At 41.0% G+C, this 14523-nt stretch overlaps 1 protein-coding gene across 1 annotated transcript in view; it reads right to left on the bottom strand.

Moving 5' to 3' along the window:
- Positions 1-14523, bottom strand: part of LOC128999772 (ribosome biogenesis protein NOP53-like) — a 97088-nt gene that overhangs the window by 73828 nt on the left and 8737 nt on the right. Inside the window, exon 3 of the mRNA XM_054426447.1 lies at positions 11488-11678. Within this exon, the coding sequence (XP_054282422.1) occupies positions 11488-11678 (191 nt within the window). The remainder of the gene's footprint in view (positions 1-11487; positions 11679-14523) is intronic.

Raw genomic sequence — 14523 nt, 5'->3', positions numbered from 1 at the left:
GGAACGAGCTCCAACCTAAAGGTGAGTGAGCGTAGCGAACGAACTTCAACAGCTAATTAGCAACCAAATAGTGAGTGAGCTTAGCGAACGAACTTTAACCAGGATTGAGCCATGCGAACGAACTCATCTTGAAAATGAACGAGCATTTGACATAAACCCACACTAGGACAGGACGACGTCTGTCGGGCCAGCTAGTATTTCATAAATGACGTATGGGGTAAACATTAGGGGAAAACTTGACAAAATTGCACACAATGGGGGTTTGAACGTCCGTTATTTTAATTCAAAAGTAGTGAGGCCATATTTTCTAAAGGCATCCTTGCCAATCCATTGGATCCAAAAAGACTATTTAAATCGAATCCCGATGGATGCATTGATCTTATCTAGTTAGGATAAGTTCGCGTAAAATGCCTTCTGGGCCGTTACAGACAGACAGACGGGCAGAAATTGAGATAAGACTTGTTTCGGCTTCTGTAATGTATAAAACGTAAAAATAACCAAAAAAGATCATAATTCTGAGCAATGTACAGATTAAACTCTAATTTTATTTAAATAGATTCGTAAAACCAAAAAGTAACGAACAGCTGATGTTAAAAATACCTTCCCTATCCCATAGTGTACCATGTTATCCTTTTACATTACCTTCATATTATCCGTTATTTCCCAACCAGCTTTGACAAATATCATAAAATGTGGTTTATGTTTTATTTTTGGTCAATTAATTCTTTGTGTAAACAACTAGATTTTTAGGCCAATGCAAAACTCCAGATAGTGTATACAACCAAGGGAATAGGCTACTTCGTATTACTAGAGGGGAATTGATAGTGAAATAATTAATTAATTTATTGATCAACCAGTGCTAGGCTTTTTATCAACATTTAATTGCATTGTATTTTTACCTCTAGTAATCAGAAAATAACCTCCTTCAATGATATGTATTAAATTTCACGATCTGCGCTCATGCATGCGCCGTTAGCTGTTACTGTATGTGAAAGTGAAAGTTAGTCAACCATTTAAATCACTGTCTGGAAATAAATCAAATGCTTAAGGGTCAAACTTTTGAAGCCCTTTATCAAAATATCGTTTTCATTACCATTTTGCGTTGCACTGGATCTTAAGATTTAAAATTACACCTCAAGCATAAAAATCGATGAAGTAGTTCGGGTGAAAAAGGGCTGTTACAGCTTATTTCATTAGGAAGATAGATAATGTTAATCAATACAATGACATATCACATGCTTAATACTAGATATTAGAGGGTAATGACTAACCGAAGTGCCGCTGATTTACATAAAACAATTAATAAAATCAGTTAACACAATGAACATTGGCCGATACGTGGCAGAGCTGACCACGGGGGGTAGATTTCCGGGGGTAGATGTCCGGGGGTAGATGTCCGGGGGTAGATGTCTGGGGGTAGATTTCCAGTCGCGGGCAGTTTCTCAACCGTGTATAGGCCCCACCCCTCGTGACGTCAAAATGACGTAGGCGTTTTTTCATGGGGGTAAATATCCGGGGGTAGAAATCCGCTACCCCGAAAAACAGGCCATGCTGCAGCACAGGCAGCGCAACACTACGTCACAGTGGTGGATAGTTGTACTAAAATCTTACCATTAAAATCTTACAAACAGCAAGCTTGTTTATTTACCTAAAACATTTGGTTGATGGCAATGAATTTATCAATGAAATCTATCCACTAGTGTGACGTCATGGATCCTGCAGCATGGCCTGTCTTTCTAGTGGGGCCTTGTAGCGCCTCAATTATTCCATAAGCTTAACTCAGAAATATTTTCTGGTATCGAAGGTGTTACAGTAACTTTGACGATGTGTTAGTAGCTAGGTCATCCCAAGAAGAACATGATAAAGTTCTTGTGCAGGTTAACGAAAAGGCCAGAGCTAATGGAATAAAGTTTAATCCGAAAAAGTTTCAGTATAGGCTAGACAAGGTTAATTTCCTTGGTCATGTGTTTTCGGTTAGTGGTGTAAGCATAGATGATAAGCACGTAGAGTGCATACAAAATCTCCCTGATCCTAAGACTAAAAAAGAACACCAGCGAGTTCCCAATAAATTAATTTTATAAACAAATTGTGAAGTTTTAATTAAGTCCCACTTGCTTCAATGTTAATAACAAGAACATCACACAATAATCCTAAGTTTAACCCACCGATTAAAGTTAACTGAGATTAAGTCTTTAGTACTTCATTTCATATAGTATGCCGTCATTTCTACACCATTTCGGGTCATCTTCAGTTAAGCAAATATAAATTGTTATTACAGACATCATTAACACTGACTGCACGATGAATAAATACGATTATGATAAAATTTTATGACACTAACAAAGATTTCAAATACAAATTGTATTTGTACTTTGCTATGGTTAAAGTGTAGCAAGTGCCCTAATTATATTCTGTATTTTTTTGTGTATGTCTGTTGGTAACACATTAATTTCCTTATTAGTGTTCCTCATTAGTGTTTCAGGGAAAAGAGAGCACCTTTGTTAATAAAAATGCCAACCGAAATAAAGTGTTCAATAATGAGGTTGAGGTAGTATTTTAACTACTTTTAACCAGTGTGGAAAGTTACTTTCAACTATAGGCCTACCTTAGGGCTATGTCTCATAAAGCACTTTTTTTTTAGTTTAATCATTGGATATAACATATGGACCATCACGCTCCGGGTGACATTTAATTGCGAATCATTTGTTTTGGCTTGAAATTCTAATTGTAGTTGTGTAGGTTTATATGTCCTATAATAGTTTTGCCAGGATATCTGGAAATATACAAACCAAATGCTGTTTTGAATATAAAAAGGTTTCAAATTACTACAAGATCCCTGTCCGTAGAATGCACACAGCTATAGTCCTCGCCACCCTAAGTTGAGGCAGCCAAAGGCCACACTAGATATACGACGTGCGTCCTTGGGCTGCCCAGGCCCGTTTTTGACCCTGTCAGCGCCTTAGGCACATCTAATAGTAGCGCCCCTATGCAATATATATATATAACAGGGTGTCCACCGACCGGGAAATCCGGGAATCATGCGGGAGATTTTTGAACCATGAATTTTGTTTTTCTACCTGGAGTTATCAATTTACCGTGATCGGCTGATCGCGCATGATAAAAGTGACGTTTCCGTGATCGCGGGAGACGATAATATGTCTACACACGGACGCAAGGGATGATCAGAATTTTCCGTGATCGCAGAAGACAATGATGGTATCTACAGAGCCGCAACGGATAATCAGAGTATTGCCGCAATCACGGAAGACGATGATAATGTCCACACGACCGCGGGAAACAGCAAGAATTCTGCCGCGATCGTAGAAGACGATGATGATCTCCACACGACTGGAGGACATTATTAACATTTTACCGCAATCGCGGGAGACGATTACGATGTCTTCACAACTGCGGGAAACGATTACGATGTCTACAGAACCGCGGAATACAATAATGATTTCTACACGGTCACGAGGGATGATCACAATAATGCCGCGATCGCTCAAGACGATGATAATGTCCACATGACCGTGGTAAAAGATCAGAATTTTGCCTCATTCGCCAAAGACGATTATCTCCATATGTCCGCGGGAGATGATTACCATTTTGCCGCAATCGCGGGAGGCGATCACTATGTCCGTTGACCAACGGGACAATATAATGATGTCTTCACGGCCGCGAGGGGTGATCAGAATTTTATGACAATCGCGCAAGACGATGATTATGGCCACACGATCGCGGGAAAAGGTCAAAATGTTGCCTAATTTGCGTAAGAGGATGATGACCTCCACAAGACTGAGGGAGATGTTTACCGTTTTTCCACAATCGCGGGAGGTGATTACTATGTCCACACGACCGTGGGGGACGATATGATGTCTTCACGACCGCGAGGGGTGGTCAGAATTTGACCGCGATCGCGCAAGACGAGGATAATATTGCCTCATTTGCGGTAGACGATGAGCGCGGTCCTCACGACCGCGGGATATGTTCATATATTGCCTCGATCATGGAAGACGATAATTTTATATCCAAACGACCTGACTGCAGAAAATAGTAAGTATTTTGCCGCGAACGCGAGAGACGATTACGATGCCTACACGGCCGCGAGGGGTTATCAGAATTATACCGCGATTTTACCACAATTTTTTTTAAATTTCCAAATTTTTGGCGCCCCCAAAAAAAGCCAATTGCCTCGCGCCCTAGGCACGTGCCTACCGTGCCTATTCGGTAAATCGGCCCTGGGGCTGCCTCAACTTAGGGTGGCGAGGACTATAGTAGGAAATAATTAAGATTCTATAATCATTGCCGTATCAACCTAGGCTCTTATCCTGAGTTTAATAAGAATATTTTCAAGAGATTTTTTGTGTGTAAACAGTAATAAAATACCTCTGTCGCAGCAAACCTGCAAACTGAGCAGATTTCCATTTGCCTGATTATAATTTCACTAAAATATGTTAGAAAATTGACAGGTTTGGAACTATTGTGATAGCTTTTAGATTACAGTACAAACCAGACAACGTAAGGTATATGATTATACCTTAAAATCTAACATTGATTTCGTATCCTAGGTAGCCTAAATAAAAGTAATACAGTTCAATTACGTTTCTAAACTAAATGGTAGGAGTGAAACAATTTTTAAAGCATTTTCAAAGAACCAACATTGTCTATTTTGCATACTGACGCCGTTGCAAGGCATGGGTATCTGCTGGTTCCTTATATATACTACCCATGGAAAAATGGAAAGGAAAAAATCCCTCAATTCATAAGATTAACATGGGAAACTTCAGAGCCACTGGGGTGGAGCCTGAAAGATAGATAAGAATAAAAACTTAGTTTTCCTATTTAATACCTAAAGAATCAGTATACCAATTTTTAGCCTTCTAGCTATTCTGGAAGTTGGATAATTAGTGTTAAATCGATGAGTGCGGGTTTTGACTTTTTATGATTAGGTTCTCTAAAATAATGTTTCTTTGCACTTAATTGATAAATCCCATACTTTCTTCACAACTTAGGCCCAATTCACATTGAATGGACGTCGGGCGGAGACGTGTCACGAACGAGGCTTGGACATATGTCTCTTCCTCGCCTCTCCATGTAAACAAATTGGTCAATGCACACACAAGTGACGTGGCGCGGGCGGCCGCTCTCCCGTTTCCGCCACATCGCTTCGTCGTCCCTCGTGGCGTATCGGAAGTGGCATGTCCGTAGCGCGCCAGTTGTTCAGACTGCAAATATTGTACTTACCAACCTTGTTTGTTGTTTTGTGTTTAGAGTAATAGTGAGTTGTTTCTTGTTCTTTTCACTATGCGAGAAGACATTGAATTCAATATCAAGATAATAGGGATTTTAAAATAACAATTTTTTTTTTTTAATTTTCTCCATAACTAATAACTGTAAATAACTTCTTGATCAGCATTGTACGTGTTATTAAATTTACAGAAAGTAAATAAAAGACATCTTATAACATTTAAAACATATATTTACGCTTATACTGTTACTCACATGTGAGTAACAGTATAAGCGTAAAAAGACGTCTCTTTTATTTACTTTCCCTAATAACTTTACAAAAACACTTTGATATACTGAATTATTTGTTTTTTTAAGCTCTTGAAAAAGGTCTAGAAAGAATTTGGCAAATTTTGGGTTTTGATGGTCAAAAATGAGAAAACCCTATTTTTACCCCATAAATCCCCCATAAGACCCCGTTGCCATGGTCCGATCATGCTAGTTCGTGAACTCATCCAAGTTTATCCCACCTTACACCTGCAAACCAAATTGCATCAAAATCGGGCAAAAATTACTCAAGTTATCGCATTTACAGACACAACCCTATATATATACAGTATTTAAATTTGAACGAATGGTGTTTTTGGCCTCTTGGGACATCATAATGAAAAAGTAAATCGGTCCCGGACCTAGGTCTTACCGTGCTACCTACAGTAATAGCTACTTCCCTACCGGTATAGGGAAATTCGCTAAAAACCAAAGTGTCTAGTCTACATAGAAGTTTTCTCGCCACTGTACTGTCCCTTCGCCGCCCCTTCTGTGTGCATTTTACACGCCACGTCTTTGCCACATCTCCGCCTGACGTCCGTTCTGTGTGAATTGGGCCTTAAGCCTAATGATAAAATTATGAAATTAAGCAAATTTTTACCCCAATATTTTAATTTTTCTGCCACAGAAAAACTCTCTCTTTAAAAGTTCTAGAGCATATCTTTATAAACATTATCGTATGTATAAAATTGATATCTATATACATAAATATAGGATTATGATAGAACCATGGGCAGGGGAACGACCCAACGAGACGGGGCGCCATAAAACAAAATAAAACACTGTAGGTCTACTACTTTATTGCCACAAAACATTTCACAGATCCACGAAGCTGGTGAAACAGGTAACATTGTTATATCTCAAAAAAATATGTTTACTTAAAAAAAAGATTAACTTCATCATTTAAATAGTCAGAAAGTGAAAAATAATTTTTCTTTATACGGTATTGTTTAAAATCATTATTAAATTTTGAAAAACTCTCAGTTTCTTTGAACTTAGTGGGTAGACTGTTATCTTAACACACTCACTCTCACGTAATGAGAGACGTTATATACAGAGGAGTGTGATGGCTGGGACTAAACCTGCTAACATTACTCACTCTCACGTGATGAAAGACGTTATATACAGAGGAGTGTGATGGCTAGGACTGAACCTGCTAACATACTCACTCTCACGTGATGAGAGACGTTATATACAGAGGAGTGTGACGGCTGGGACTGAACCTGCTAACATACTCACTCTCACGTGATGAGAGACGTCATATACAGAGGAGTGTGACGGCTGGGACTGAACCTGCTAACACACTCACTCTCACGTGATGAAAGACGTCATATACAGAGGAGTGTGACGGCTGGGACTGAACCTGCTAACATACTCACTCTCACGTGATGAGAGACGTCATATACAGAGGAGTGTGACGGCTGGGACTGAACCTGCTAACACACTGACTCCCATGTGGTGAGAGACGTTATATACAGAGGAGTGTGATGGCTGGGACTGAACCTGCTAACATACTCACTCTCACGTGATGAGAGACGTTATATACAGAGGAGTGTGACGGCTGGGACTGAACCTGCTAACACACTCACTCTCACGTGATGAGAGACGTTATATACAGAGGAGTGTGACGGCTGGGACTGAACCTGCTAACACACTCACTCTCACGTGATGAAAGACGTTATATACAGAGGAGTGTGACGGCTGGGACTGAACCTGCTAACATACTCACTCTCACGTGATGAGAGACGTTATATACAGAGGAGTGTGACGGCTGGGACTGAACCTGCTAACATACTCACTCTCACGTGATGAGAGACGTTATATACAGAGGAGTGTGACGGCTGGGACTGAACCTGCTAACACACTGACTCCCATGTGGTGAGAGACGTTATATACAGAGGAGTGTGATGGCTGGGACTGAACCTGCTAACATACTCACTCTCACGTGATGAGAGACGTTATATACAGAGGAGTGTGACGGCTGGGACTGAACCTGCTAACACACTCACTCTCACGTGATGAGAGACGTTATATACAGAGGAGTGTGACGGCTGGGACTGAACCTGCTAACACACTCACTCTCACGTGATGAAAGACGTTATATACAGAGGAGTGTGACGGCTGGGACTGAACCTGCTAACACACTCACTCTCACGTGATGAGAGACGTTATATACAGAGGAGTGTGACGGCTGGGACTGAACCTGCTAACACACTCACTCCCATGTGGTGAGAGACGTTATATACAGAGGAGTGTGATGGCTGGGACTGAACCTGCTAACATACTCACTCTCACGTGATGAGAGACGTTATATACAGAGGAGTGTGACGGCTGGGACTGAACCTGCTAACACACTCACTCTCACGTGATGAGAGACGTTATATACAGAGGAGTGTGCTGGCTGGGACTGAACCTATTAACACACTCACTCCCTGAACACACTCACTCTCACGTGATGAGAGACGTTATATACAGACTAGTGTGACGGCTGGGACTGAACCTGCTAACACGAGAGACGTTATATACAGAGGAGTGAGGAGTGAGGACGTTTTTTTGGTGGGATGAAACCGCAGGGGGCCCACGCTTGCGTGGGTTCGTGGCCTGGGCGACCACGCGGACCCTAGCTCTCCCAGAGGGGAGGTAATTGCCCGGTGTTGGAACCGGCACTTCAGGTAGACCACAAGCTATGGACGACTGGACAAGCCAGCCTCTTTGGGTTTACCCAAAGTGAGAGTACCCAGTGACATTCCCTCCATTCAGGGTGGTGGGGTGTTCAGCTCTGCTAGTGTTGATTAAGTTCATAGATCTTTCACCTGCCTGTAGCTTGTGGTTGTGACTGAGTCCTACCTGTTGTGTACGACTGACATTTTGTGAGGCATATCCTCGACTTTGGAAGTAGCCTTGTCCTGGGAGGTGAAATACCTAGCCCCCAGAGGGGAGGTAAATGCTCCGTGTTGGTATCGGCATTTTCAAGTTGGCCACAGACATGGACGACTGGGCATTGGGTCCCAGTGACATTCCTTTATCCAGGATGGAGGGGTGTTTAGCTCTAGGAGAGATGGAAGTGCATCATAATCTCTAACCTACCTGTGTCTGTGGTTCTTTGGGCTTCGGCCTGCTTGTTGTGTGCGACCAGCATTCAGTGGGCAAATCCTCGACTTTGGAAGTAACCTTTCCTGGAGGTGAAAACGGGCAAGTACCCGTAGCTCACGGGGACACTCAAGGGCAACGTAACTTTCCGCAGTGTGAGGGCAACGGTTTGTAGGCACTTATGCAAACCAATCCCTGTCTCTGAGCACGGACGGTATGGTTATCTTGAGTGTGGGGGGTTCTTCCCGGAACCTCAATTGAGTCAAGGGTGTCGCCACCTCTGGTGGATAGGTTCATCTGGGTGGGTCCCACTTCTATACCTGCCTCCTTTTGGGAAACCCTGATGGCCTGGCAGTGATGTTGGGTCTGACGGGCAAACGAAGTAGATCGGGTGCTGGGTCCGAGCCCGCCAGGGATATCTGGGGATCTATCGCTCTGGTAATCTCTGGTTTCCCAGCAATGGGTAAGGCCTCGATCGGGCAGTAGTGTAAATGGGAGGTTGGGGTTCGCTGACGGTCCCCTTCCTCCTGGCTATCGATGGCGGGTTCTGCCTGTCAGGGATTAGATAGGTCCCGAGTGTTGCTTGCACTAAATGCGTCGGGACGCTCTACCATGGACCTCTAGGTCCTGACCTAGTGGAACCCAGGTGGAGTGACGCTTAACAAGCAGCCGGAATCCCTGGTTAGGATTGAGGGGCAACCCTCCTTCCGAAGGGTCTGCTTCGGCAGCCGGCGAGCCTGATGACCTTAAGTCATCCGCCCATGATGTGCTAAAGGTTGATGCGTAAGCTTCGGCCTACATCATGGGGCCCGGGTATGTCCTAACGGATAGGTACCGGGTATGCAGTCAGGGGGCTTCGGCTCTCATGACAAATAAATAAATAAATAAATAAATAAATAATAACACACTCACTCCCATGTGGGTGAGAGACGTTTTATACAGAGGAGTGTGACGGCTGGGACTGAACCTGCTAACACACTCACTCTCACGTGATGAGAGACGTTATATACAGAGGAGTGTCATGGCTGGGACTGAACCTGCTAACACACTCACTCCCGTGTGGTGAGAGACGTTATATACTAAGGAGTGTGATGGCTGGGACTGAACCTGCTAACACACTCACTCCCATGTGGTGAGAGACGTTATATACAGAGGAGTGTGCTGGCTGGGACTGAACCTATTAACACACTCACTCCCTGAACACACTCACTCTCACGTGATGAGAGACGTTATATACAGACTAGTGTGACGGCTGGGACTGAACCTGCTAACACGAGAGACGTTATATACAGAGGAGTGTGACGGCTGGGACTGAACCTGCTAACAAAAGAGACGTAATATACAGAGGAGTGTGACGGCTGGGACTGAACCTGTTAACACACTCACTCCCTGAACACACTCATTCTCACGTGATGAGAGACGTTATATACAGACTAGTGTGACGGCTGGGACTGAACCTGCTAACATGAGAGACGTTATATACAGAGGAGTGTGACGGCTGGGACTGAACCTGTTTTATCAAGCCCATGTAATAAGAAGATTTTTCCTATAGACATCTCGGCGATGTCTTGGATATTTAATGGGAATATTGAAATAGGACGATGACAATAGTTATCCGGATCCATTACTGAGCCTTTTTTAAGAAGTGGTTTCAGCTCAGCTTTTTTTAGCAGCTTTTTTTTATTGATAATGGGAATTATTGTGGATGTCATAAGCTGGGCTTGCACTGCTCATCAATGTTTGAGCATTGTAACGGACTTAGTTGCCATACTACAGAAAGTATAAGACCAAGAGGAAGGTGAGCAATAGTTAAATGGTACATTATCATAAAAAAACCTACTCAACAACCAAAAAGAAGACGGAATACTCAGAAAAAGATTACTTCAACGTCCTCTACAGAACAAATTAACCAAAAATATTTTATTGACGTAGGCCTATGTTGAATCATTCTATGAGACACTGATGAATAAAAAAAAAAAAAACTATTCATTAATATGTAATGGATCCAATATAATACGCTAAATGCAACACCAAAGTCTAATGTAATCTCTCCATATGTTAGTTAAAACCTCTTCACTAGATAATTTATATTGCATAACAACCTCATTCCATGCCTTTACTCTGGGTCGATCACATCACTTGCGGCTGTTAGGCGGCATGGAGCGTCGGTGCCAGCGCTACCGAGGCTCAGTCTCCTGTCTCGTTGGGCCGTTCCCCTGCCCACGGTAATATCGTAATCCTATACTTATGTATATGAATATGTTCAGTAAGACATGCTCTACAACTTGTAGAGGAAGTCATAATTTCTTAACCATTAATCATAATGAATTAATTAACAACATTTTGGGGTGAGTACATGAATTCACGGTTTGAATCACCTGATTCGACATAGAGGAAGTCTTTTTAATAAACAAAACAAAAAAAAAAAAAACAAAAAAACTACCGCAGAAAAGCTTAAATATTGGGGTAAAACTTTGCTTAATATCATAATTCATCATAGAATTGTGAAGAAAGTATTGGAGTTATCACTAAAGTGTAATGAAACTTTATTTTAGAAAATTAAAAAAGAATTTTAGAAAGTTAAAAATTATTGTAATAGAATAAACCATATCGGATATAAGCTTGATTTAGTAAAACCTTGCAATTCCCAACTTTAAGGGGGGGAGGGGGATTTTAGGAATTTTGGTCAAATGTAGGCCTACATCTTTTTCTGTACTATCCAATGGTAGGATAGTTTTGCCTGTCTTTAATTTGCTCCGACACATTTGACAACAACGAACACAATTGACTGAATTATCGTGCAGCTTTCCCACAATGGGTAATAGTTTTAATTCATAAACTTACTGTCATCATCTTTCCAGATATTTTTCTTAAACTCTCCTCGTTTTGGAACATTTTTCTTAATGGCTTCTGTGATTTTTCTTGATTGCTTTGCAATTACATCCTTCTTCTTTACAAACCCATTCTTCTTTTTGGTTTCCTCAATCGATTTTCGTATGGTACATTTTCTTTCTTCTTGAGTCCTTACACGGTTTCTAGAACCCAAAATAAAAACTTTTTTAGCTGCAAAAAATTTTTGCAACAGATGTTGCCACAGACACAGACACACAAAACACAATTGCTGTTTTACTTAACTAGAAGCTATTGCAATTTTGGCTGCATGATGTTTAACAATTAAACATGCTTTGTTAACTTTCCAAGCAACAATTTGGAATACTTGATATTAGTGATGGGCCGATTCCGATTCTCGATTCCAAAATACTCTCGATTCCGCCGGAATCGAATCGAGCATTCGATTCGAATCTCCGTGGGTTTGGGATCGATTCCAACTCTCTTCGATTCTTTGATAAAATTGGTTAAAATCAGCCATAAACGTCATATAAAGCAACAAAGAAACAAAATAAATTCAGATTGCTAATGATTTGCTTGCAACTCTGAGCAAACAACAAGTCCTGGTCGTATCGTCACTAACTCAGCGAGACTAGAGCGAGCGTATTGCAAAAATAATAGATGCGAACTCAATACAGAGGCTTGGTACAATGAGAAACAGTTAACAGATGGGAATTTGAGATTCGGGCAAACTGGACTGGAGCGAGTAAGCATTGCGTCACAGCTCACAAGACATACAAGGAAAGGGATGAGCATCGATTTAGATCAACCAGTGGTACCAAGGCTCCTAACCACGAATACTAGAAAAATACCGGTATGGATCATAAACATAAACAATGACATTTTTGGCCCGAAAATACACATTATTTCACATTGGTTAAATGGAACTGCCAAAACATATGTTCAATGCTATTAGTAGAGGATTCGGGCCAACAACGTCATTTGTTTATGTTTATGATCCATACCGGTATTTTTCTAGTATTGGTGCTACTAACTGAATCATTGCATCGCTACAACGATGTTATCAGTAACCGATAACATCGTTGTGAAAACATCGATGTTTTTGGGACTAAGACATAGAGTTTTTTCTTCAATTTTTCGTCTGGTCTCTGTACTCTCCAGTAACGGAAAGCATCGATATCTCAATACACTTGGTCAAAAACATCGATGTGAAAAACAACGAAAATCGATAGAAAAACATCGGTGATGCGAAAACATCTACTATCGATGCTCATCCCTAAACAGAGCTGAGCTACCATTCATTACCAAAGTATAACAAAACACTTCGTATTCGGTCCCGAAACGTCACTACTCAACGAGACTAGAGCGAGCGTCCTTTTTATATAGCCTAAAAGCGACTTGGGCTTGGGCTTGGAAATATACTGTAATTTTGTACAGTGAATTGGAAGGTTTTAACAACCTATAAATGTTCAAGTGCGCGATATTGTAAATAAACTCGTTTAGTGTTGCAATCAACGGGTAAATCTTCGAACACTGGGTATTTTAATGGCCGATAGGCAGAGTAGTTTTGCAGGTTCCGTTATTTTCTGCCAACAGTGGCAACACTGATAAAGTGAAAAATACTTAAATGCTCCATGCTCCAGTACCGACGGCATCAACAAATCGTATTGTTATGAAATAGTAACTTGTCAATTTGTAAGATCAACTTTAACCCCAAAAGTAAAACGTAGGCTATTGAGCTTGCCTTGTTTTTAGTTATCGTGATTGTTAGTTTGTATTATTGTTAGGTTTAACTTATTTGGACAAACAAAAATCATGTCTAGAAGGAAGAAAAGTGACGTGTGGGACTTTTTTACAAAGGAAAATGACGAAAGCCTTTTTGCTACCTGCAATATATGCAAAAAACGATTATCAAGAGGTGGTAAGTCACATACCACATCCAACTTGTTTAAACATATTAGGACTTTTCATGCTCTCGAATTTATTAAACTTAAACAGCAAAAACAGGAAAATGACCAGCTGTTAGGTTATGATGATGAAGATGTAGGCCTAGATCAACCTGGTAGGCCTAGTAGTCTTGGAGCATCTAGGCCTACTTTGCTCAACTGCTAACACTGTTTTTTTTTCCTTTTTGACTTTTTCTACTTACTTTTGTTGTGAATCGTGTGACTTGATTTTTTATAATGATAATGAATTATTTTTTATAGTACATGTAAAAGTTATTTTATAATATTCTATAGCTAGTATTTTACAATAACCTTGTAAATGCGTATTGAATGTGTGACATTCTAAATTCTACATATAGATAACATGCTTGGTAAGCTTGTACTGATTTCACAATTTTAAACACATTCATAAAACATAATTGAATTTGGAATCGGAATCGAGTCCGGAATCGAGATTCGAATCTCAAATTTAAGAATCGGAATCGGAATCGGAATCGAGAAATCTTGGAATCGGCCCATCACTACTTGATATAAAGTTGCAAATAGATTTATGAAGACTATTTGGATTAATGCTATCAAGCAAAGATTGCTCTTTAGTACAGGTAAAACTCGTCATGATTTTACCACGCTAGTTGTTCCATTTAAAGTATGTCCATTTGAAGTAATCAACTAGCTGCTGTCTATTGGAAAGGTAGAAACCAAACCAGGCGAGTGCTGAACCACCCACCTATACCAAAAGCTCAAAGTTTTTCTATGATGCGTTGATGGTCCAGGCAATCAAACGCCTTGCTGAGATCCAGGAAGGCTGCACAGACAGTATTTCCATATTACAAGTTGTCAAGGATGCGTTCGATTATATCTGTCACAGCGGTGACAGTGGATCTCCCAGGAACAAAACCATGTTGTCCCTTGGGCAGAAAGCTGTTCTGGTGTAGATGCTGCTAGAGACAAGCCAAAATAGCTCCCTCCAGCATCTTTGAAAAGGTGGGGATGAAGGAAATTGGTCTATAGTTGCCCACTTCATTAGTTTCCCCTTTCTTATGAAGAGGATAGACCTTTGCAATTTTCATGGTGCAAGGAAAGG

This window comes from Macrosteles quadrilineatus, unplaced genomic scaffold (genome assembly GCF_028750875.1).
Source record: "Macrosteles quadrilineatus isolate MER2022 unplaced genomic scaffold, UCM_ALF_1.0 Scaffold_1__1_contigs__length_201487025, whole genome shotgun sequence".
Taxonomy (NCBI): Eukaryota; Metazoa; Arthropoda; class Insecta; order Hemiptera; family Cicadellidae; genus Macrosteles; species Macrosteles quadrilineatus.
This window is presented reverse-complemented; position numbering and strand designations above follow the sequence as displayed.